The sequence below is a fragment of the Epargyreus clarus genome, unplaced genomic scaffold (genome assembly GCF_041222505.1).
Source record: "Epargyreus clarus isolate Ecla_fem2 unplaced genomic scaffold, WU_Ecla_fem_2.2 ptg000017l, whole genome shotgun sequence".
Lineage (NCBI taxonomy): Eukaryota > Metazoa > Arthropoda > Insecta > Lepidoptera > Hesperiidae > Epargyreus > Epargyreus clarus.
In genome coordinates this window covers 10,809,804-10,832,052 of record NW_027332225.1, presented here as the reverse complement: position 1 = coordinate 10,832,052, position 22,249 = coordinate 10,809,804, and the positions used below count along the sequence as shown (strand labels likewise).

Below are 22,249 nucleotides of genomic sequence, written 5' to 3'. Positions count from 1 at the left end.
TTACTTTTAATTACGATTTCATAATTTTGAACGCTAGGGAAACTATATTACCATTGATTAGCAAAAACGATAAATTAAAATAGAACGGCATTCAAAATTAATATACATATTTTCATGACTGTATCTTCGTTAAAAATTTTCAAACATCTACTTAAATACATCCAAAAATACATGTGTGGATGTACACACCAAAAACGTATAATGTTTAATTAATGTTATTTAAACTTTAGTGGCAACATCCGAAATAATTTTGTTTCCTACATTATATCAACTACTGACATTATACTCGTATTTGTGTTAGCAACAGCAACACATTTTGTACGAGAATCCGGAGTTATACCATTACCAGTTTCCTGGAAAACATACAATATTTTAGTAGCGTCGAATATACACACTTCCTATGATTCTATCCAAGAATTTATCTCCGCTATTGTGAGCGAGCGATGATATTGTAAACTAGAATTCACCGTAACGTTTAGGTTCGATGAATATTCATGTTCGCATTAATAACATGTAAATTAGATAATCTTGACAGTGAAATATGTCTAATTTAAAGTTACCGCGCGTTAGGTAAGTTTACGGGTTGTTCGCAACTCGGGGAACAACAACGCTGCGTTGCGCTCACCTAATGGGATGTAATGGGGTTCTACCTAATAGACATGGTCGTTTTCATTTTCACTTGAAAACGGTTACACAACCGTTCTTCTGTTTTCATATCTATATGAAAAACCGTTTTCAGATATCAATGATACATGATATGAACGATATCGAAACTTGCTATTAATAGCGAGTAAGTTCTAATTATTTTGATATTAATTTGAATTTATTCGTTTTTCTTTCTCACCTCACTGAGGAATGAACGAAAAGAAACGTAATGAATATTATATTCGATTTACGTTTGATTATTTGGTTTACCGATTCGTTGTTTTCGTTGACTGTTGGCTATGATTCTTGTATCGATATGATACTACTATAAACCGTTACGATAATGATACGACTATAAACCGTTTTGAATAACGATATGCCACGCCATGATTGCGATATACCACGCAATCATGTCTGCTACCTAATAGGTATACATACCTCCATCCGAAAGACGGTTAGCAAGACTATTCTGGGTAAAGTTAAAACGAATTTACTCAACGAAACTTTGGTTACTGTTCCAGGCTATTTAATTTGGAATTGCCAAGTTAAATGACTAATTTAGTAGTTTGCTACTCAACTAATTTGGTTTACTGAAAATTTTACTTCAAAACTTCAACGTTACAGGTATAAAACAATGTTTTGCATAATGATCATGGTGATAGTGACGCACATGGAGATTCCCAATTCAGTATTTAAAACTACAAAGTCCAGTGTTGAGGTTGAGGTATAAAGATGAGTTTTAAATTAGAATAAAAAAAAACTCCAGAATTCCAACTTAGTCCTCAAAACACTAATCCTATTTGCGAAGAGTTCTAGATGCTTCGAGATACGGCAATCACGCTTAATGCTTACCATTAACGGTAAGCCGGTTTAGGATGTACCTATATTCATCTCTCTCAATCTCCAGTGCGCCGGAACCGTATTAGAAGAAGCAAGCAGACCTCTTTCATCAAGATCAACCAAATGAAGCCAAATTCGCTCATCACCACGTAACTCCTGAACCAATCACTCCACTTAAGCACCATGCAAATTGCATCGAATCGACAACATGGATAAGGAAATCCCTGTAATGCCGCTAATATCCACCGCAGAGGGGCGTGTGACAGTGGAAAAATTTAGCCGACGAGCAGTAATCAGTCAAGTTTAGCTTCGCATTACCGTAATGGTGGGGGGTGGGGCGCTTTGTCCGACGTACGCTAGGGATTCTCGGGATACGAAGATTGGTATCCGTATTCGTTGTTAGAATTCTGAGTATTTAGTGTCATTTAAATCGAATGCATTAAATATCATCCTAAGCGAGCGTGAACATATGTATGTATTGAACCGATAGCTAATCATTAGGATCTTTCAGGATTTATTTTTAGTGATTTTTTTATTGTCTGACAGCTTTGATAATAATTATTTAGCAAATAAACAAAATTGACAAGCCACACAAGAGAACATTAGCATCTCAATATTTACATGATAGTGTTTGGATACGGCTGAACCTACTTCTACGTACTCGACTTTCCGGATATAGAAAGAATGGGCTTAAAAAAAATTACCGTACTTTTATGTATAAGTCTCCATAATATAGTACTTCTACCAAACTGTATCTGTATCTGTATTCAAACATCGTATTCAACATTTAGAACGTCCCTACCGATCTTCGACGTATTGCCGGCTCTTTTTTATACGCTACCAGATGATTCGAGTCCTAAATACGGCAATGTCTTAGGGACGATCCCTAATGAATTACGTGACTCGAGTCGTCTTAGTTATTCAAGAGACCTAAAAGGTAGAGAATAGGATTAAAAAACACGAAGAAGACATTTTGCATAAATGACAAAGTCCACCTACGAACATAAATCAATTTATATTAAAAAAAAAACTTATATCATATTGGTCGGTGTCGGCGACTAACCGATGTTATTTAATTAAGAATTGTAATTAACTTGTTTTTTATGTCTGTCTGAATATGTTTTTATATGTTGAATAAGAAAAATACATTACGTAAGTTTTAAGTTTAGGGATAAGACACGGTAGATGGCGCTATCGGTCGCATTTGTTGTATTTTATTAGAGTTTTTAGGTATTTTTTATGAAAATTGTATTATGGGTTAAGTTTTTGAGTTTTATACATGTTTTATATTTCTAAAGTTTATGTTATCTCCTAGAATATGTTTCTAGCTTCATATTGATGTAAGTTTAGTCAGAATCAATTGTGATAATTTCGAGATAATTAGGAATATTGACATGTAAAATTACGTAAGATGTACATTTTTGGAATATTTTCACGAATAACTTTGTAATTAATTTAGGTATGATAATGTAACTTATGTAGCTAGATAGGGCTAATTATAAGGATTCCAATAATGTATAATACATATGTGTAACTATTGGAAATGAATAAATAAAGAGGAAAAACTAGGTCAGCCAAAGTGAAAATGACACGAAAATGGGCCTAAAAAAGCGCGGCTCTCTTTACGGTATTGCTCTGGGGTAGCTCAGAAAACCAGTTTTCCGGCCTTAGCATGGTCTCAGCAGAGAAGAATATCAAGAAGACTCCTAAAGAAGAAGAAGACTCCCGAAGAAAAAGAAGACTCCTGAAGAAGAAGAAGACTCCTGGGGAAGAAGAGGACTCCTGGGGAGAATAAGGAAAATCTGAAGACGGAAGCGTTCCTGCGCAAGAAGAGGAAGTAGGGGTTAGGTCGGGATAGGGAAGAGGCTTTGGCTGGCCTACACTCTTGTTTCTATTGCACGTCAATTATTGTTTCTATTGCACGTCACCCCTTCCCCGCACCTCCCCTCTCTACGGCACGGGACAGGCGCAACTCCCCGACGCGACGACTATCACCACGAGCGGGCTTCCGGCGCCGGACGGAAGAAGGCCGTCCGTACAACATCACGCCCGCACCCCTATACGGTCGCAGGTTAGGTGGCGGCGTGGCATACCACCACACCGCCGAACACAGCGCCCCGCGACATCAGCTGGTCCTTCGAGCCGGATCATCGTGCTAGTCATCACATCGTCGGGTTACTGACGCCGCCATGCCAGTCACACGGAGCCAGAGGGGAACCTCGCCGCCGAACCAGTCGACTGCGCCCCGCGCCACGGAAAGCGCGCAGGGGACAACTGACTCTTCGGGGACATCGGGCACCGCAACTGAGGGTACGCTTACAACATATGAGTCTAGAGTCACTTCAGGTACCTTGGCGACTGTTCCAGCTGCTCCAGGTGTTCCAGCTGTTCCAACTGCTGCAACAGCTGGAACCTGGAAAACGCGGTCGGTGAAGTCGACGAAACGTCGGGAGATGGAAGCCAAGCTGGAATTGGCGCGCCGACAGCTGGAAGAAGCAAAGGCAGCGGCAGAACTCGCCAAGGCGCAATGGGAGCTGGTCCAGGTGGAGAATGAAGAGTCCGAGGTCGAGGATGAAGACTGGTCGCATAACGCGAACATCCACACATGGGTGCAGTCGACGGTGGAGAGGATGTCCGGGGAGGGGCATCAGGGGGAGGTGCCCGGGGAGGGGCACCGACTGGGGGCGTCCGGGGAGGGGCGAGCCAGTCAACCTCCAGTCACTATCGTCAAGCCTGAAGACCAAGCGGAACCTTCAAGCAACGGGACCAAGGAATTGGCTGAGGCCATCATGAAGGCCATTAGTGTTGCTCTGAGGAATACATCGCAACCTAACTACGTACATGAATTACCCGACTTCGATGGAAGAAGCGAAGAATGGATCGCCTTCAGGACGGTATATGAGGACACCGCACCGCTGTTTACGGATGCACAGAATATGGCGCGGCTGCGGCGGTCAATTAAGGGCACGGCAAGGGAGGCTATCAAGAGCCTATTATATTCAGAGTGCCCTCCTGAAGAAGTAATAGAAGCTCTTCGTCGAAGGTTTGGAAGACCAGAAGCCCTGATCCTGATGGAACTGGAAAAGGTAAAGAATCTTCCTAGGATCAACGAAAATGCGCGCGACATCTGCGTGTTCGCCAGTCGAGTGAACAACACCGTCGCGACAATACGGGGGCTAAGAAGACCGCAGTATCTACACTCACCGGAAATGGTAAGGATTATCGTGAGCAAGATGCCGGCGGTATTGCAGTATCGGTGGTACGACTTCGCCGCCGACGCAGAAGATCAAGATCCAGACCTGGTGCATTTAATGAAGTTCCTCAACAGGGAAGCGGACCGGTGTGGACCATACGCGACGCAGGAGACTACGCAGCTGCCGCGCCAGCCTCCCAGACGTCAATTCACGAATACCACGTCCGAACAAGTAGAACAAAAGAAGACCTGTCCACATTGCCAGTACGAGCATCACCTCTTCGAATGTCGCAAATTTCTACAGCTGCCAATGAAGGAACGGTGGGACGTCGCTAGTGTCGCTACCAAGTCGAAGACGTGTTTCAAGTGTCTTCAAGGACGACATCGGAAGGAAACATGTCGGCGTCCACCGTGCAAGACATGTAAGCGGTGGCATCACTTCGTGCTTCATGAAGAACGATGGGATCACCCGAAGCCCGAAGAGAAGAAAGAAATTGCGAATAACGTCATGCTCCCGGTGAACACTGCAAGGACAGCGAAGGCATATTTGAAGATGGTTCCTGTTGAGCTTTATGGACCGAAGGGAGCTGCCCGGATCCTGGCGTTATTGGATGAGGGGTCAACTGTCACGCTTCTTGACTCTGCGGTTGCGAGACAAATCGGCCTCAAAGGACCCGTGGAAGCACTCACCTTGGAGACCGTGGGTGGGAAGACCATCTCCAAGCAAGATTCAATGAAGGTCAACGTCAGATTGAAGGGAATGCACCAGACCAAGAAGAGAACCATCTCTGGGGCCCGTACGATAGATGACATCAACCTGACGCCTCAGAGGTTGGAAATAAGAAGAATAGAAGAATGCGCTCATCTCAAGCCAATGTCAAAACAATTGTATTATGAAGAAGAGTCACCCAAGTTATTAATCGGACAAGATAATTGGGAGCTCATCGTGTCCAGAGCCACACGCAAGGGGAAAAGAGGTCAACCCGTAGCATCATTGACCTACCTAGGGTGGGTGCTACACGGGTCCGATGGAGCAGCATCAAGACCTGTGAACTTCGTAACCTGCGCGCACGTGTCTTCTAAAGAAGAGGATTTAGAAAAGGTCATCAAGGAACATTTCGCCGTGGAATCGTTGGGGATCCAGCCACGTCGACCGACCACAGACATAGAAGAAAGGGCTCTGGCAATTTTAGAAGAGACGACAAAGAGATTGGACAATGGGCGCTTCGAGACCGGCTTGCTATGGAAAAACAAGGAAGGGAAAATGCCTGACAATTACAAGCAAGCGGAAAACCGGTTAAGGAACATCGAAAAGAGACTGGATCCGGCACTGAAGCAGGATTATAAAAGTCGGGTAAAGAATCTCCATAGTAACGACGCAACGAGGGACGTGCCCAAGGACTTCGGGAGCGGACACAGATGGTTCAATGGACCTTCGTTCCTGGCACAAGAGGAGGAAAATTGGCCGAAACCACGTACTTTCAAGGCGGAGCCCACGGGAGAAGAGAAGGAGAGGTCAACTGTGGGGGCAACGAAGCCCGTTGATCGGCATCCAACTCCGAACCCAGTCAAGTTCTCAAGTTGGACTCGACTAGTGAGAGCAACCGCAAGGGTACTACAGTTCGTCGACCTGTGCCGAAAGAAGAAACACGCAGTGAACGTGTCCCGCAAGTCTGAGCGTCAAGATCCTACCTGGAAAAGAAATAAGAAGAAAGCCAAGGTAGCAATGAAGCCCGTGAATAAGAACACCCAAGAAAGAAGATTCATTCCCCTCGAACCCGACCAAATAAAAGAAGCCGAAAAGATCCTATTACGAAGAAGCCAAGAAGAGAGCTTCCAAGACGAAGTACGGTGCGTCAAGAAGATGAAGCCATTCGAGAAGTATAGCAGGCTTAAGAAATTGGATGTCGTCATGGAAGATGGACTACTACGACTCCGAGGAAGAATCGACGCGGCAAGACACACTCGGCAAGATAAGAAACCTGTGGTGTTAGACAGCAAGCACCACATCACCAGACTGCTCATCGCGTACTACCATGAAGAATTCAACCATGGTAACCACGCGACGGTGATCAACGAGTTGAGGCAGCGCTACTGGATCCTGGGACTACGGTCTGCGGTGAGAGCGACGGTTCATCGGTGTCAGTGGTGCAAGGTGTACCGCGGCACGCCACGACTCCAGCCGATGGGGAATCTCCCGCTGGAAAGGTTACGGCATGGGGAACCGCCGTTCACATGCACCGCCGTGGACTACTTCGGGCCCATGAGCATCACGGTGGGTCGGCGTCATGAGAAGAGGTGGGGCGCTCTGTTTACGTGCCTCACAACCAGAGCCGTCCACGTGGAACTGGCAGCATCTCTGTCAACGGACTCCATGATCCTGGCGCTAAGAAGAATGGCAGCAAGAAGGGGGATGCCGAAGACGATCTTCAGCGACAACGGCACCAACTTCGTGGGGGCAAACAAGGAACTTCAAGAAGCCCTCGCCAGCCTCAACAAAGAAGACCTCATCACCACAGCCGAGCGGATGAGCATCAGGTGGAAATTCATACCACCTGGGGCTCCGAACATGGGCGGCGCATGGGAGCGCCTGGTCCGTTCCATCAAAACGGCCTTGGCGGTCACCCTCAAGGAAAGGCATCCCAAGGAAGAAGTCCTGCACACTCTGCTATTGGAGGCGGAGCACCTGGTGAACTCAAGACCTCTTATCGAAGCCGACGAAGACAATGAAGAAGGTGCCCTCACTCCCAATCACTTCTTAATTGGGAGATCCTGCGGCACAAGATTGGGAACATTCACCGACGAAGACCTCTCCGGCCGGCGCACATGGAGGACTGCGCAGCGACTAGCCGACCACTTCTGGAGCAGATGGGTGAAAGAGTATCTTCCAACTCTGATCCCGAGAAGAGTCGACGCGAGGGCTGCCACAAGGGACTTGCAGTGTGGAGACACGGTCCTAATAGTGGACTCCACGCTGCCACGAGGAGCCTGGCCGAGGGGTGAGGTGGTCCGAACCTTCCCTGGGCCCGACGGTCGCACCAGGGTACTGGAGGTGCGCACTACGGGGGGCGTGTTGAAACGTCCCAGCTCCAAGTTGGTGCTACTGGTACCAGCACGGCGTGATGAAGAGCAAGCGGTCGACGACACAGGCGGTGGAGCATCGACCAGCGAGCCAGACTGCGGGGAGGCGGTCGTCACGTCGTGCCACGAGCATGGAGTCGCCGGGCCAGGAGTTGGTGCTACGCACGAGGGGGAGGATGTCGGCGACTAACCGATGTTATTTAATTAAGAATTGTAATTAACTTGTTTTTTATGTCTGTCTGAATATGTTTTTATATGTTGAATAAGAAAAATACATTACGTAAGTTTTAAGTTTAGGGATAAGACACGGTAGATGGCGCTATCGGTCGCATTTGTTGTATTTTATTAGAGTTTTTAGGTATTTTTTATGAAAATTGTATTATGGGTTAAGTTTTTGAGTTTTATACATGTTTTATATTTCTAAAGTTTATGTTATCTCCTAGAATATGTTTCTAGCTTCATATTGATGTAAGTTTAGTCAGAATCAATTGTGATAATTTCGAGATAATTAGGAATATTGACATGTAAAATTACGTAAGATGTACATTTTTGGAATATTTTCACGAATAACTTTGTAATTAATTTAGGTATGATAATGTAACTTATGTAGCTAGATAGGGCTAATTATAAGGATTCCAATAATGTATAATACATATGTGTAACTATTGGAAATGAATAAATAAAGAGGAAAAACTAGGTCAGCCAAAGTGAAAATGACACGAAAATGGGCCTAAAAAAGCGCGGCTCTCTTTACGGTATTGCTCTGGGGTAGCTCAGAAAACCAGTTTTCCGGCCTTAGCATGGTCTCAGCAGAGAAGAATATCAAGAAGACTCCTAAAGAAGAAGAAGACTCCCGAAGAAAAAGAAGACTCCTGAAGAAGAAGAAGACTCCTGGGGAAGAAGAGGACTCCTGGGGAGAATAAGGAAAATCTGAAGACGGAAGCGTTCCTGCGCAAGAAGAGGAAGTAGGGGTTAGGTCGGGATAGGGAAGAGGCTTTGGCTGGCCTACACTCTTGTTTCTATTGCACGTCAATTATTGTTTCTATTGCACGTCACCCCTTCCCCGCACCTCCCCTCTCTACGGCACGGGACAGGCGCAACTCCCCGACGCGACGACTATCACCACGAGCGGGCTTCCGGCGCCGGACGGAAGAAGGCCGTCCGTACAACATCACGCCCGCACCCCTATACGGTCGCAGGTTAGGTGGCGGCGTGGCATACCACCACACCGCCGAACACAGCGCCCCGCGACATCAGTCGGCCATCTTGGGACGTCCGCCATATTGCATTTAGAATGACGTCACGAAGCTAATCATTCATTGTCAACAATTTTCATAATTTGGGATTAACTGGTTAAGATTCAGTTGCAAGATTTGACCCTCACACACATACGAACGAACTTACGAACGTTAAAAAAATCTTGCAATATGATGCGTGGTACAAAAGTCTCACTCTACACGTGACTGACAAAGGATATCTGGTGCAACGCCAGTTGAGCGAATATTCAAACGATAAGTTTGCTCTTCTGTTTCGGATATCTTCCGGATCAGGCATCTAGATCTGAATACATTGTGAATTCATAGCACCCACGACACGGCGTTCAACAATCCTAGCGCAGGGTTAAATGTAGAAACCATAGATTATTTACTTATTATTTAACATTGATTTCAAAATCGTAAGATCCCTGCGTTTCTAAGATACCATAATCATAGTTGGTCTGAAATTTGAATTTTGAACCGTACTTTTAAGCTAAACATCAGATATTCCGTTGGACCGTTTTACAACAAAAGAATAATCTTATAAGAATTTGCTTTGTTTATGTGCGTTCACAAGTAACAAACATCCAGTCGTTTTAATACATAGCTTATTTCAAACAACATACGGGATATAAAGACAATGATTCACTTTCCTCCAGTGAACACTACTGGTGTACAAGGGCTCGTAAACTTAATGTAGAATTAAAAGTTCCACAGCGAAACGGTCGCAGTAGAATGTAATAGCACAGTTGACCTAGAATGTAATACTATCTTCATTGCCGTGTAATGTATGGAGCCAAGTATGTGCTATATTGTGCCAGGCGTAGAATTAAAACTTAGATACGGGTGAAGTCCAAAATTGTGACGTGTATATAAACCATATAAAGAATTAGAAATAGTGTTTTTTTAATACTATGTAAAATATTTTGGCTTCGCAGTAATTTCAGTCACATTGATTGGTCTCATTTTTTTCTACAAGTGCCTAGTGCTACCTGGAGTTGCATTGAAGATATATATTTAATTGTGGCAGAATGTTAGTGCCGTCCAAGTACTTTAATACCACTGTCACACTCTATCTTTTCTCATAATTGCATTGCCACAAATTTTCAAGATAGACTAGTATTTTACCTACAAGTACAACATACAAGATAATTTGTATATTTTTGTTTACTCGTACAAATAACAAACGAGTGTGTAGTTCACTACCTGCTCCCGTGTACTTCAATAATAATCAATCATAAAAATCTCTTCTAATATGAAATACTCGACGCATAAAAGTAATAGAACATAATATTAACAACGCAGTAAAACATGACAGTTGCAAAACAACTATAAACCATAATATCTGTTGCAAACTGCACACCAAACAATAGCGACTCCTTTACGCCTCATCTAAACAGTTGACATCAATAGAGAATTTAGGTATACTACCTTGTTTGTTGAATGCACCGTCTATGAAGCCTGGATATCAATGGGGCTGTTTGCAGCAGGCCTCTAGGAGATAATAGGTGACTTGGGGACAAAACACCGCTGCGCTAACGACGAGGCCACTTACCTGGAAAGAACAAAATAACTTTTCTATAGAGTAAGGCTAAGATCATACTAGGAGTACAAAAAATAAAATATATATTTTATTATAATATAAATAAAATTATAATGTAGAAAATGAGGACGCAGTCCACCTGATGGTAAATGGCAACAAGAGGTCGCCACGGATGCGTTTTTGCTTCTAAGGACTAAGTTGGAACCCCCCATATAAGAGTGTTGCCCCCTAATCGCATTCTTCAAACCGAAGTATAGCTGCAATTGACATTTTTGTTAATAAGTATAAACAGAAGTTGCTTTAGTGCCGCCGGAGTCGAACAACGAAGGGTTCTACCACCTTCAAACATTCACAAAACGCGTAAATGTACAAACAATACATTCTTCATACAGTTATTAGAAATACTTTATAATTTTTAGATGAGTTTAAAATCTAACCTTATGTTAAATTTTAATGATAAAATGAATATAGGTAGTGTTCAATGTAATTTAGTAGTCCACGCATACACAATTCATCCATATTAATGTGCATAATATACACGCTCGCTAAAATTAACAAACGCATTTATGAGATACCTTGAAACATAAACTAATTTTCCTACATAAATTTGGAACTACGTATACACAATTATGTTTATGCATCCAATTATCTAGCATTCAATGAACATACAAACAAAATCCTACAAGTATGCGTCAAGTAATGTGTAAAGCAGCAAAATTAGAAAAAATAGAACAGTTTGCACTCCGGGACTGCTGGCAGAAATGAAAACTATCGAAACCTAACCTGTTTAATAAAAAAATAAATAAAAACTAGAACCGACACCCATTGACAGATTTTTTCTATACTGATACCGGGTGACATCCTGACTTTAGCAGGTTGCGTTGCCGTCTTACGAATTTTCGATCAGGCCGCGTGCCCTGACGCGAGTTTAACATGTTTTACCCATTACAAAAAAAAAACAAACGCTGCTAAAGAAGTTTTCACTTCAAAGAGTCAACCGCCAACCAAACGCCCAGTGCAGTCGCGGCCTAACATAAAAAGGCAAAAAGTCACTTGCAAAATCTCCAAGGAGTTTACAGTTTCCCCTTTGTATTATAGCTGTTGTCTCGACGCCGCCTGAAGGATATGGAATTTGATATTCTTAAAAGGCTTTCGTGATAAAAATTACAGACAGCCCGTAATGAAATCTGTCTCGGTGAAATTTAACGAAGGTTGTATTAAAAGTTGCTATATTTTAGAAGAGCTTTGACTTTTAAAATATTCTAGTAGAGTATCGAATTTAAACGATATTTTATAAGTATTAACGAGATCGTAAAGAAGATAATTATTTTAGACTATATATGAGTATATGTGTGTATATTAGATATGTGTACAGTGTATTTATACAAATACACACAAACATATACATGTTACATGGGTTTCTATATATATTTTCTTAAAAATTAAATTACCTTGAGTTTGTCATTTATAATTCTTACAAGCGACATTACTAGATGGAGAATACAAAGCTTTTTTTTCTTTTCAAAATGAACCCGTTCTATTTTCGGCTAGGGCGAAAAAAATATCATGTCTGCTTCACATATTGTAGAGAAAATGTAAAGAAAATAAACTTAAATTATCGCAAAAATATTGCTTACTTCACTTCCATTTTTACACATTCAACAATATTTGCAACACGTGGGACACTGAGGCGCGTTGGTACGTGCGCTGAACTTTACAACGTCAGCCACCGATATCACTCAAAGTTTGACAGGTGTAGTGTCACGTGATTTATACATTAGCTGCGGGTACATAACTCACGACAACAATTACAACTGAACCCATATCAGGACGAGGGTCGACACCTAGTTACTTCCTTCCAACTAGTATTTAACTAGTAGGCAGTTAAATTTTACAGTTAATAATTGTGTGGTGTAATACTTTACAGTATTTGAACGCCACATAAAAGATTACTTCAGTATTAATAAAGAAATCATATTGTTCTTGATAAGCTTGGATTATTCTTCATTCTATAGACTATGATATTTTTAAAGCTAAGAGATGATTTTAGTCTAAAATAAAAAAAATGACACTAGAAAATTAAATTAGATAAAGCGCAACCATTTTTGATACATGACAGAGAGGTAAGAACAAATTGTACTTAATGTGAAAATAATTTTAAAATAAAACGAAAAGGGAACTAACGATTTAAAAAACACATTCTATTTATATTTTACGGCAATTATGGCTCATTCTGTCCCTAACCCGGACAGGCATGGCGAAATCTCGGACTCCCACTATACACCGTAACACTACAGCCACATTATGCTCCACGCACTTCTCGTCGCGCTGCTGCAAATATTGTTCTAGCAGTCACACAGGCTTACACGCGACATTAATCCTTCATTCCTCTGACTCACGCTGAAAAACCAGACAAAATATGTCGGACAGGAGAGCGGCATGACAACTAACGTGTCACACTACGTCTCTGCCCACTTCCCGCGCTATTTCCCTCGGCACTCGGCGAGTGTGTAGATGTAGCATAATAATTAATTTATTCTCAGTCTAGTTCTACATATATATGTGTGTCCATATCATCCACTACAATCTTGATCTTAGCGTGGGCTGAGTGTGAAGCTTCGTTGAATTATATATTGGCTTCGGAATACGTTGTTTACAACAATACACTGGAGCCTATATCAAAGACGAGGGTCGACACGTGTCCGTCTGTAAGTCGTTGGCAATTCCTTACAAAAGCTAAATATTAAACTAACGTTGCTTCAATACGGTAATCATAGTTTAGTTTGAAGTCGTATATAACTTGTTTAAATAAAGGGTATAGGTAAAATGTCTGTCGGTAAAAGGTTGGTTGAAATGGGATATTTATTTTAGCCTCACGTTTTATTTATGATTTCTTAGCGAACACAATAGCCGCTATTTTGAATTACATTATTTATTAAAACAAGTAATAATTATATTTAAGTTTTACTAAATCTTATTGAGGTTTAAATAATAACCTCGTTATGTATACTATTCAATATCAATAGATTATTTTAGTTAAGTTGTGAAAAAATAAAGTTGACAATGCAATTAAATACGAGTACCCATACGAGTTCAGATTTGTTACATAATAAAGACGCCTGTCTGATCTGGGTTCGAACCCGAACCCGACACCCGGGGTGTCTGACCCGCGACAGCTCTACTGCCATGGCCAAACGATAAACAAGACGTGAAATTCGCATTTTCTTCGCGTTACAAAACCGACGTACCTACATACGCTAGTATTTCCACACGTACCGTTCTATATCTGCGCCCATTTTTCACTGTCCTTCCTGCACATCCATTACTTCGCCATTTCGGCGATATCGCACGCTATATCTATTCGGAGGCAGCTGACGCTCCGTGTGCAGTGCGATCACCTGCCTACGTACAGGAAATAACCCTAGACGAATTTAAATCTGGATACCTAGTGTAGATGTGTCTGCTTGAACGATGCTGAAATCACGTGGATTGGCTAACGTACTTCACGAATAGTTTTACAAGGTACGTAAAATTACATGTTAAATTTCACAAATTCTTTCCAGTTATTTTTCATTTAGGCAAATGATTGAACTACACTTTCCTTTAATGATAAACCATTCCTCATCCTCTCATTCATTCACTCATTAAAAGCGCACCATATTTTTAACTCGTTAGTCAATCAATCAATAATTCATTAACTCATTGTTACATTAATTCATATCAACACATTACAATAATGTGATTCCTTCGCTTTTTTTATTCTTCCGATCATTAAGCACTCATTCATTCCTACACTTCTCCATCCCATCATTCTCAAAGCACATTCTTTTATATACATTTACATAAAAATATTTCCTGTACACAAATGGAATAAACCACGCCGAGGTAAAATAGAATTGAATAACGTAAGACGCTTCGAAACATGGTTTAAGAAGAGGTCTTGTCATAACAATATTTCGGTGCCCACACAGTTGGGAGAGCACTCTCGCTCTACAAATGCATTAGTGCATTGCTACGCTGCGTTTTGTTCGGCTGAAGTGTTTCGGCACGTTTGAGATAGTTCTTTAATCCTTGTATGTATACTTTATGTTTAAGATATTTGTAGTTTAATAATATATCAATTATTTGTACTCATGTATATTGGCACCAACGTGAAAGTTTCAAAGTCACACTTTAACCCCACTGATGACGCAGGGTTTTTTTCCATAAGTAGACGTGCACAGTGCACAAAATACAAACAAACAACAACAAAATACCGAGTTATTACGTGGGGTATCCCAATAAATATTTACCATTAGTTCAATAAAAATCCCAATGATATTTTTTTTAATTTTGAATTTTTCCACATTTGAATTAGTTTAAACGCAAAAAAATCTAAACGTTTTCAACTCTTCTACCTTAGTGTATTATATTCTCTAACTCTACCTAAATGTATCTAATATGTACCATCAGTGGCACATTGTCACAAGAAAGACAGAAAAATATTTATCTTAACACATGCAATAAAGCTTCATAGCAAAAATTAAAAATCATGAATGATATTACAAATCGTAAATATTAATACAGCACCATACATTACGAAAGTAGCTACATTAGATAGATATACAGGAGAAAGCGCCACAAGCTTGCCGCGAGGTTAACCGTATTACCTCCAACAGAACTCCACAGAAAACAAACTTAACAAAACCACCGAATAATTAACCGCTAAGTACGCTAAAACCAACTAACCGGTTAAAACTTACGAGGAATATATCGCGAACTAAGCAGGGCAGTCTCGCTAACAAATGTTCCCGACATTTTTCAACTGCTTAAATTGTTAAATGAAATTGCGAGCACACATTTATTTAAGCTGTCGGTATGAACATGTACTGTACAGAAACAGGTCGAAATGCTTTAAATTTACATGCTGAAATACAGCCGATGGGTACTTTTACATTTCTTTTTAATTATAATCAATTTATGTAATGATTTGCCGACCAATTGTGGACATTTGAAAACTTCTGTGTACAAGAAACTACGAAATTGGTGAACTTTGTGGTGCTCTTTAGATGAAAAATTAAATCTCTTCCTGCAATAGAACGTTCAGAACGTATATACCCTACGATACTACTTTATTACAAGTTGGTAGTGCTCCAACATTATCATATTAGGTTTAGTACTCTCAATATAGACCTGTCACAAACAAAACGTTTAAACACTAACATTTTACGAGGCCGCCGTCTTATCTTATCCTAGGATTTCCACTAGATCCAGCCGGGTCTCAGCATTAATACGTCTATTACGGAAGAATTTAATAAAGTAGCAACGGCCCGAAGATAACCCTCCGTCCAAAGAGGGAATCCATTCAAAATGTAGCAAATAGTCACGTTTATGAGCTGTACGGTGCTCGGGTGAATAGACGCCCGTCTTAACGCTCCATACAATATCTTAAAGACGTACGGCCATGGAGGTACTAATTGAAAACGTGACGTCAACCTGAATGAGACGCAATCGGCTGGGACGTTGGACGGGCATAATATCAAAAGATTTGTACGTGATTCGTACACGCGTCTCACTAATAACGAGTAAATAAAGAAATAAAATTATAAATTCTGAATAAATATACAGACAATATCTTCAGGTATTACAAAATTACGTGTGTAATTTGAAATTAATTGACACTACCTAACGTTATTTTCTCTAAACATGAACATCATTTTTGTCGGTCTTTTCCTAGAAATTACTGGACCTATGTTGTTGGCACATTTATTGAATAGTAAATGCCTGAATATAGAAAAACATAAGTACATATTTATCCAAAAAATCTAGGACTCCTTCTTTAAAAATTATATACTGGTGTTGCCCGCGGGAAAATATTAATAACGTGGAACGAAGTAAAGGATTGTTGTTGAACGAACATTTTCTGGATAATCGTGCGTCTCATCAAGTCCTTTTCCAGCCAGTTACCGCCTTAAGGTTTATATCAATTCATACTTATACCTACAAAATCTTCTCAAGCGCGACTCTCTCGCTCATGTAATCCTTCGTTACACGCCGAATATACAACACGTAGTTTACCAACGATTCGACAGAGCGACGACACACGTACATCATAAACGTTAGAAGAGAATGCCAGCACTAGATTTATAAAGAAAATTAATATAGTAACCTTTCATCTCGCACACAATAGATGAGACGCCGAGACACGTGTGTCGTTCGATAGTACTTCAGAGGGCAAAGTAAACGAAAAATATTGAATTCCTCGCACATTTTCGTTGAAAAATACTTGGATTGATATAGAATAAATGTATTAAGATACCTTCCTAATTTTCTTTGACAATAGATGATAATTGATGTGTCAGACAAAATATTGGACTTAAGTAATGCGTGTTAAGGAGTGCGACCACGTTTATTATAAGCTAATATTTATTTACCTTGTATCTTTACGTCGTATGTAGATTGTGGGCGTCAAATCTAGAAACTGAATTTTTAAATAGTCAACCCCAAAGAATTGAGATGAAATTTTGCATGTACATTTGGTATGTATGACAAAGCATGATTAGCTTAATGACGTTATTGTAAAACCAATATGGCGGACGCCCAATTACTAAGGACCAAATACTCTTCATGCACGACGTGATAAGGGTCTCAAATGAAAGGGTGTTTTGAAAATACAAAAGACTAAAAATAATACATTAAACCTACTCAATACTAAAAACCTTTTTTTTTTAATATTTGAACCTGACGACAGACGTGCTACCTGATGGAAAGTAGTTAACGTCGCCCATGGACATTTGTAACACCAGAGGAGTCGCCAATGCATCGCCGGCTTTGAAGGAGAGGTCTTTTTGGACCTTTTTTGAAGAGCCCCATGTCATAGCGCTAACCTTACCTTGTTTACCTTGTTAACCTTGTTTTCAAAAAGATACAACTAAAACCAATGCTCTCCTGTCTTTCTTATTTAACTAAACTTAAATAGGACAGTACCAGTGAAAGGTCATTCTAGCCTAGGTTACCACCATATAGGCTACACACTCTGCTACTCATTTTACCAAAGATTTCAAAAACAGAGAAGACGTACTGAGACAAAAGTGGTTTACGTTCTATTTACTCAACCGTGCATTTTTCCTAAGCAATTGTTTTAAATAATTCCTATCCATTCGAGACAGGGTCAGTACATTAAGGTCAGGTGTTGAATAAACCAAATGGGATGTATTTACTCAGATGACGTATGTTAATGAATGTTAATGGAGTTCTTTATTCGACGTCGGATACGCCATTACGTTTGTTTCCACACGATTGCTGGAGCTCGCCTCATTTGTTCGAATATAGGAGTAATTGTGTCTGTGTAGTGTGTGCGCAAGTTCTTACTCGTGTTCATTAATCACACTAATGAACTTGTGTGTTTATTATGTTTGAATTGTAATATTGTTATAATGTTCTGAGAGGTTGTTCTTAGAAGATACTTATACAATGCGACGTTGAAGTCTTATTGCCGAAGTTCGCAAAGATTTGAATACATATAACACTGTCGAAGTCATCTTCGATCTCTTCGATTATGATTGTTAATTCTAGCGGAAAATGTATTACATAACACATACACAACCATAAAATACCAACATTGCTGCCTTATGACAGCAATGCTCTGATTTTGCGGGTATGGTATGAGAGATATCGGATCGAATACTTATCAGATTTCCAATTTAGTTCTCAGAAGTAGTAACTCATCTCTGGCCGACCTTACGTAGAGCTCTTAATCTAATCTGGGGCTAATTACACGCCCATGGAAGGTCGTGGCCACTAACCATCAGATGACCTTAATTTAAAAAAAAAAACTTCAAACAAATTTCAGATCCGATAAAGCCATTGAAAAGTCTATTTATAATTTCGACGCAGTATCTATTTGCACTTCATCCGCCGCATGACCTTAACATGTTCACCTGACCCGGGTCAGATATACAAAAGAAGCGCATCGTGTTATTTTCATAAAGAAAAATATTTATTCGCCAATACCGATACGTCGGTACCTACTGCGTACATCGCTGAGCATTCGATAGCGTTCGCTTTTCAATGTGTTTCTACGAAAAACCAACTATATTCACCTCTTATATTTTCGTAAAAAACCTTTAATACATAAAAATTCATCTCCTCAATAGTAGCAGAACCACCAACATACCTACTTCTGCGTAATGAAAACAGTGTTAAGCGCTGCTGTGTTCTGGTTTGAAGGGTGTGGTAAGGGCGATATAGTTTTCCGAAGCATTCCAGTTTAGTCCTTCGGGGTAGCGGCGCATCCATGGCCGACCTCAAGAAGAAATCATATGTAGGGTTAGTTACAGATTTATATTGGCGGCAGTCACTTATCAGGTGGACTTCGTGTTTGTCTGCTACTCCTATATAATAAAAACTAATCTGAATAGTCGATGGATCAATTTAAAATTTATACACAACGTCACATTTCCGTTTTAGAGTGTTTTTATCTAATTTTTATCCCAAAATTCCCATATAATTTTCAGACCGAGCTAAACAGTGAAGCATAGCGGATTTAACTGGTATGCTATTTACTTCATATAGTACAATAGCTATGCATTTATCATTGGCCGAGCTCAAATGGATCACAAGGAAAATCGTAGCTACGCCAGAACAAATTACGTCTTCTAATGATCGAATTAAGTCGAACGTGTCGTCTGTGGATTATTCAAAAGATCTTTATTAACGACTTGTCTGATTACAGAAGTAGAGAAGTACGAGGAAAATCATTTTCTCCCTAATGATACTAAAACGCTTTATAAATCAAATCTATATATTTTTTATTAGAATGAAGTAGCAAACAAAGATGCAGTTTGAAGGTGGTAGAACCCTTTGTGGTTCGACTCCGGCAGCACCACCGCCACATTTATTTCTGCCTCATAACAGCAGTGTTAAGCGCTGCTGTGTTCCGATTTGAATGGTGTGGTAGGCCGAGGCGTTCCAACTTAGTCCTCAGTGGTAGCGGCGCATCTGTGGCTGACCTCAGGTAGAAATACCTAATCCTATCTGGGGTTGATTACAAATGTCCATGGGCGGCAGTAGCTACTTACTATCACGTGGGCTGCATGCTCGTTTGCTACTCCAATATTATAAAAAAAGTCCAACTGATGGTAAATAATCGTGCCACCCTTGGACATCTCTAACCAATACTACAGGAGTCCTTAAGCCGTTCTACCGATAACATATGCTTTGCCAATCCTGACAAATATGACAAATGTGAACGGCTTATACGTAAATCAGACGATACCAATCGTCTCGAGTTACTTTTGAAAACTCTGTAACTTAAAAACTTGTCCATGTATAAAAGAGCTGATCACTTGATCATCTAGGTAACTAATACCTGATTTCGAAATTTAGTATTATGCAGGCAATTCTTTGCCGGGAAAATAGCAAAAAAAATGTCATGGTCAACGTTTAAAGACAAAGAGCAAAAAAAATCCAAAATATTTCCCAACTTCTTGTCGCTTCTAAAATATTATTTTCCATCTTAATTTTTCATAATTTACCGTCCTTCCCAAAGCCATTCATAACTTTCTTCAACTGTTCGTCAATCTTCAATACTATGACGTTTACCTTAAAGCAACTTCCCAGACCCGGAAACCTTTGGCACAAGTTCCTCTTTCACGAGGTTACATCAGATTGAGTAACTGATAATGATGACATAATGAACCATGTTATCCTCTGATAATGACTAATGAACTTTTTCTGCCGGCTTCCTTCCTTGAGCGATGTATTTTTGTACATTAACGTTTTGTACTTTGCTGTGATATTTTAGCTATATACATCTTTCTTATATATGAAATTCTCGTGTCACAATGTTAGTTACCGTACTCCTCCGAAACGACTTTATCGATTTTCACCAAATTTTATATGCATATTCAACAGGTCTGAGAATCAGCTACTATCTATTTTTCATACCCCTATGTGATAAGGGTTGTTCACCCTTAAGATTTTTTTATTTATATGACAACACACCGTTTGCCGGGTCAGCTAGTAGCTTATATGTATAATGTAGAAGTAGCAGACGAACATGTAGTCCACCTGATTTTTAGTAGCTTTTGCCGCCCATGGTCATCTGCAATCAATCCCCACCTAATGTCTACCACAGCCGCTATCTCTGAGGACTAAGTTGGAATTCCTCGGAAAAGTATGTCTCCCTTACCGCTCCCTTCAAACCAGAACACAGCAACGCTTAACACTACTGTTACAACTGAGTTAAACCACAGAGGGTTCTACCATCTTTAATCGGTGAAGGTTAATTTATTGAGTGTGCCGGACATAGGATTTGGCAGACGAAATAATATTTTTTTGAGAAATATTCTTGTTTGTTCATAGTTGTACGAACAATGTTTGTTTGGCATGTACAATGTTTGATATAAACGGAACATAATACACCAGTGTAGCAAATACACCTGTTTTTGTTCGTGAAACAATATCATACGGAGAATTACATGCTTTAGAATTGTCTACAAATCTGTGTTGGACTAGCGAGGTGGGCTTTACCTCTCACTCTGAAGAGATATGTATTCAATAAATACCATCAATGGTATAGTAAACGGTTGGTCGTAGTAAAGTGCTGTAGGGTAAGCTGTAACATCTTTAAAAGCGAGTTGTACAAGCTTCGAAACTGATTGCGTGTTGACCTGTTTTATTCTTTCTTTCATTCATTATACGTTGCTAACATTTAAATGGAATTATGTAAAGCATCTGGTGGTGTGATCAGGTATGATTACAGAATATTCAAATACGTAATAAATAACCACAGTTCAAACGCCATCCACTTCACAAAAGTTCACAAAAAATAATATTACAAATGCATATTTTAAATGCGGAATTCATAAATCGAACGCAACAGAGCCGCGGCTATATTTCGTCGAAATCAAACGTCCACTAGACACTTTGTATGTGCGACATAAATTATCCGTCCGTGACGCAATACTTAATCTCGTCCGGATCGAGCGTCCGTCATACGCGTGTCGGAACCGCGCGCTTTTAGGGCTGCTGGAACTGCCGAATCATACACTATAGATTAACTATAGAGAACTAACAGTTGTTACCTTATAAGTAACAGTTTTTAAGTTATTTTTTGACTATTTGTACAGCACTGTGATCGCTGGAGTAAACTGCGGTGCTAATGACTTCGTGACTCAATTCGATGTAGTTCCGTTAAATTAAGACCAAAAAATGTGTGTTGTTCACCTAAAAAGGTGCACGAAAAAAATGTGAAGACTGTGGTGGTGCCATCTGTTGGTATTATTAGACTAAATTCACATCGGTGATGAACGTCTTCTTTTTAATACGGAAATTATTAATCGATGGCAACAGAGCCGCGGCTATATTACGTCGAAATCAAACGTCCACTAGACACTTTGTATGTGCGACATAAATTATCCGTCCGTGACGCAATACTTAATCTCGTCCGGATCGAGCGTCCGTCATACGCGTGTCGGAACCGCGCGCTTTTAGGGCTGCTGGAAATGCTGAATTATGATTCACCCTAGACCTAATAGTCGTTATCTTATAACAAACGTCAACAAACTGTCACAAATTCAAACGTGCAGGTAGAGCGTCTGACTTGGTTTGTGTATATTTGGAAGGACGAGCCCAAGACCATCCAATAGGCTACTTTTAACGTAAATAATTTACATGCCATTTTGATTTCGGAAACATGGCTAAAACCCT

The 22,249-nt window shown here is 40.3% G+C and overlaps 3 protein-coding genes across 3 annotated transcripts in view; 2 read left to right on the top strand and 1 right to left on the bottom strand.

The window, feature by feature from the left end:
* Positions 1-22,249, top strand: part of LOC140748942 (uncharacterized) — a 459,083-nt gene that overhangs the window by 260,572 nt on the left and 176,262 nt on the right. The gene's annotated exons all lie outside the window — the stretch shown is intronic.
* The window catches only part of LOC140748871 (furin-like protease 2), a 355,165-nt gene that overhangs the window by 188,427 nt on the left and 144,489 nt on the right, over positions 1-22,249 (bottom strand). The gene's annotated exons all lie outside the window — the stretch shown is intronic.
* On the top strand, positions 3,675-7,949 carry LOC140749244 (uncharacterized). Its single transcript, XM_073082288.1, has one exon. The coding sequence runs from the start codon at positions 3,675-3,677 to the stop codon at positions 7,947-7,949; it is 4,275 nt and encodes a 1,424-aa protein (XP_072938389.1).

Bases quoted from the DNA above. Each gene is read 5' to 3' on its own strand.
- LOC140749244 (XM_073082288.1), top strand. From the start codon at position 3,675: ATGCCAGTCACACGGAGCCAGAGGGGAACCTCGCCGCCGAACCAGTCG.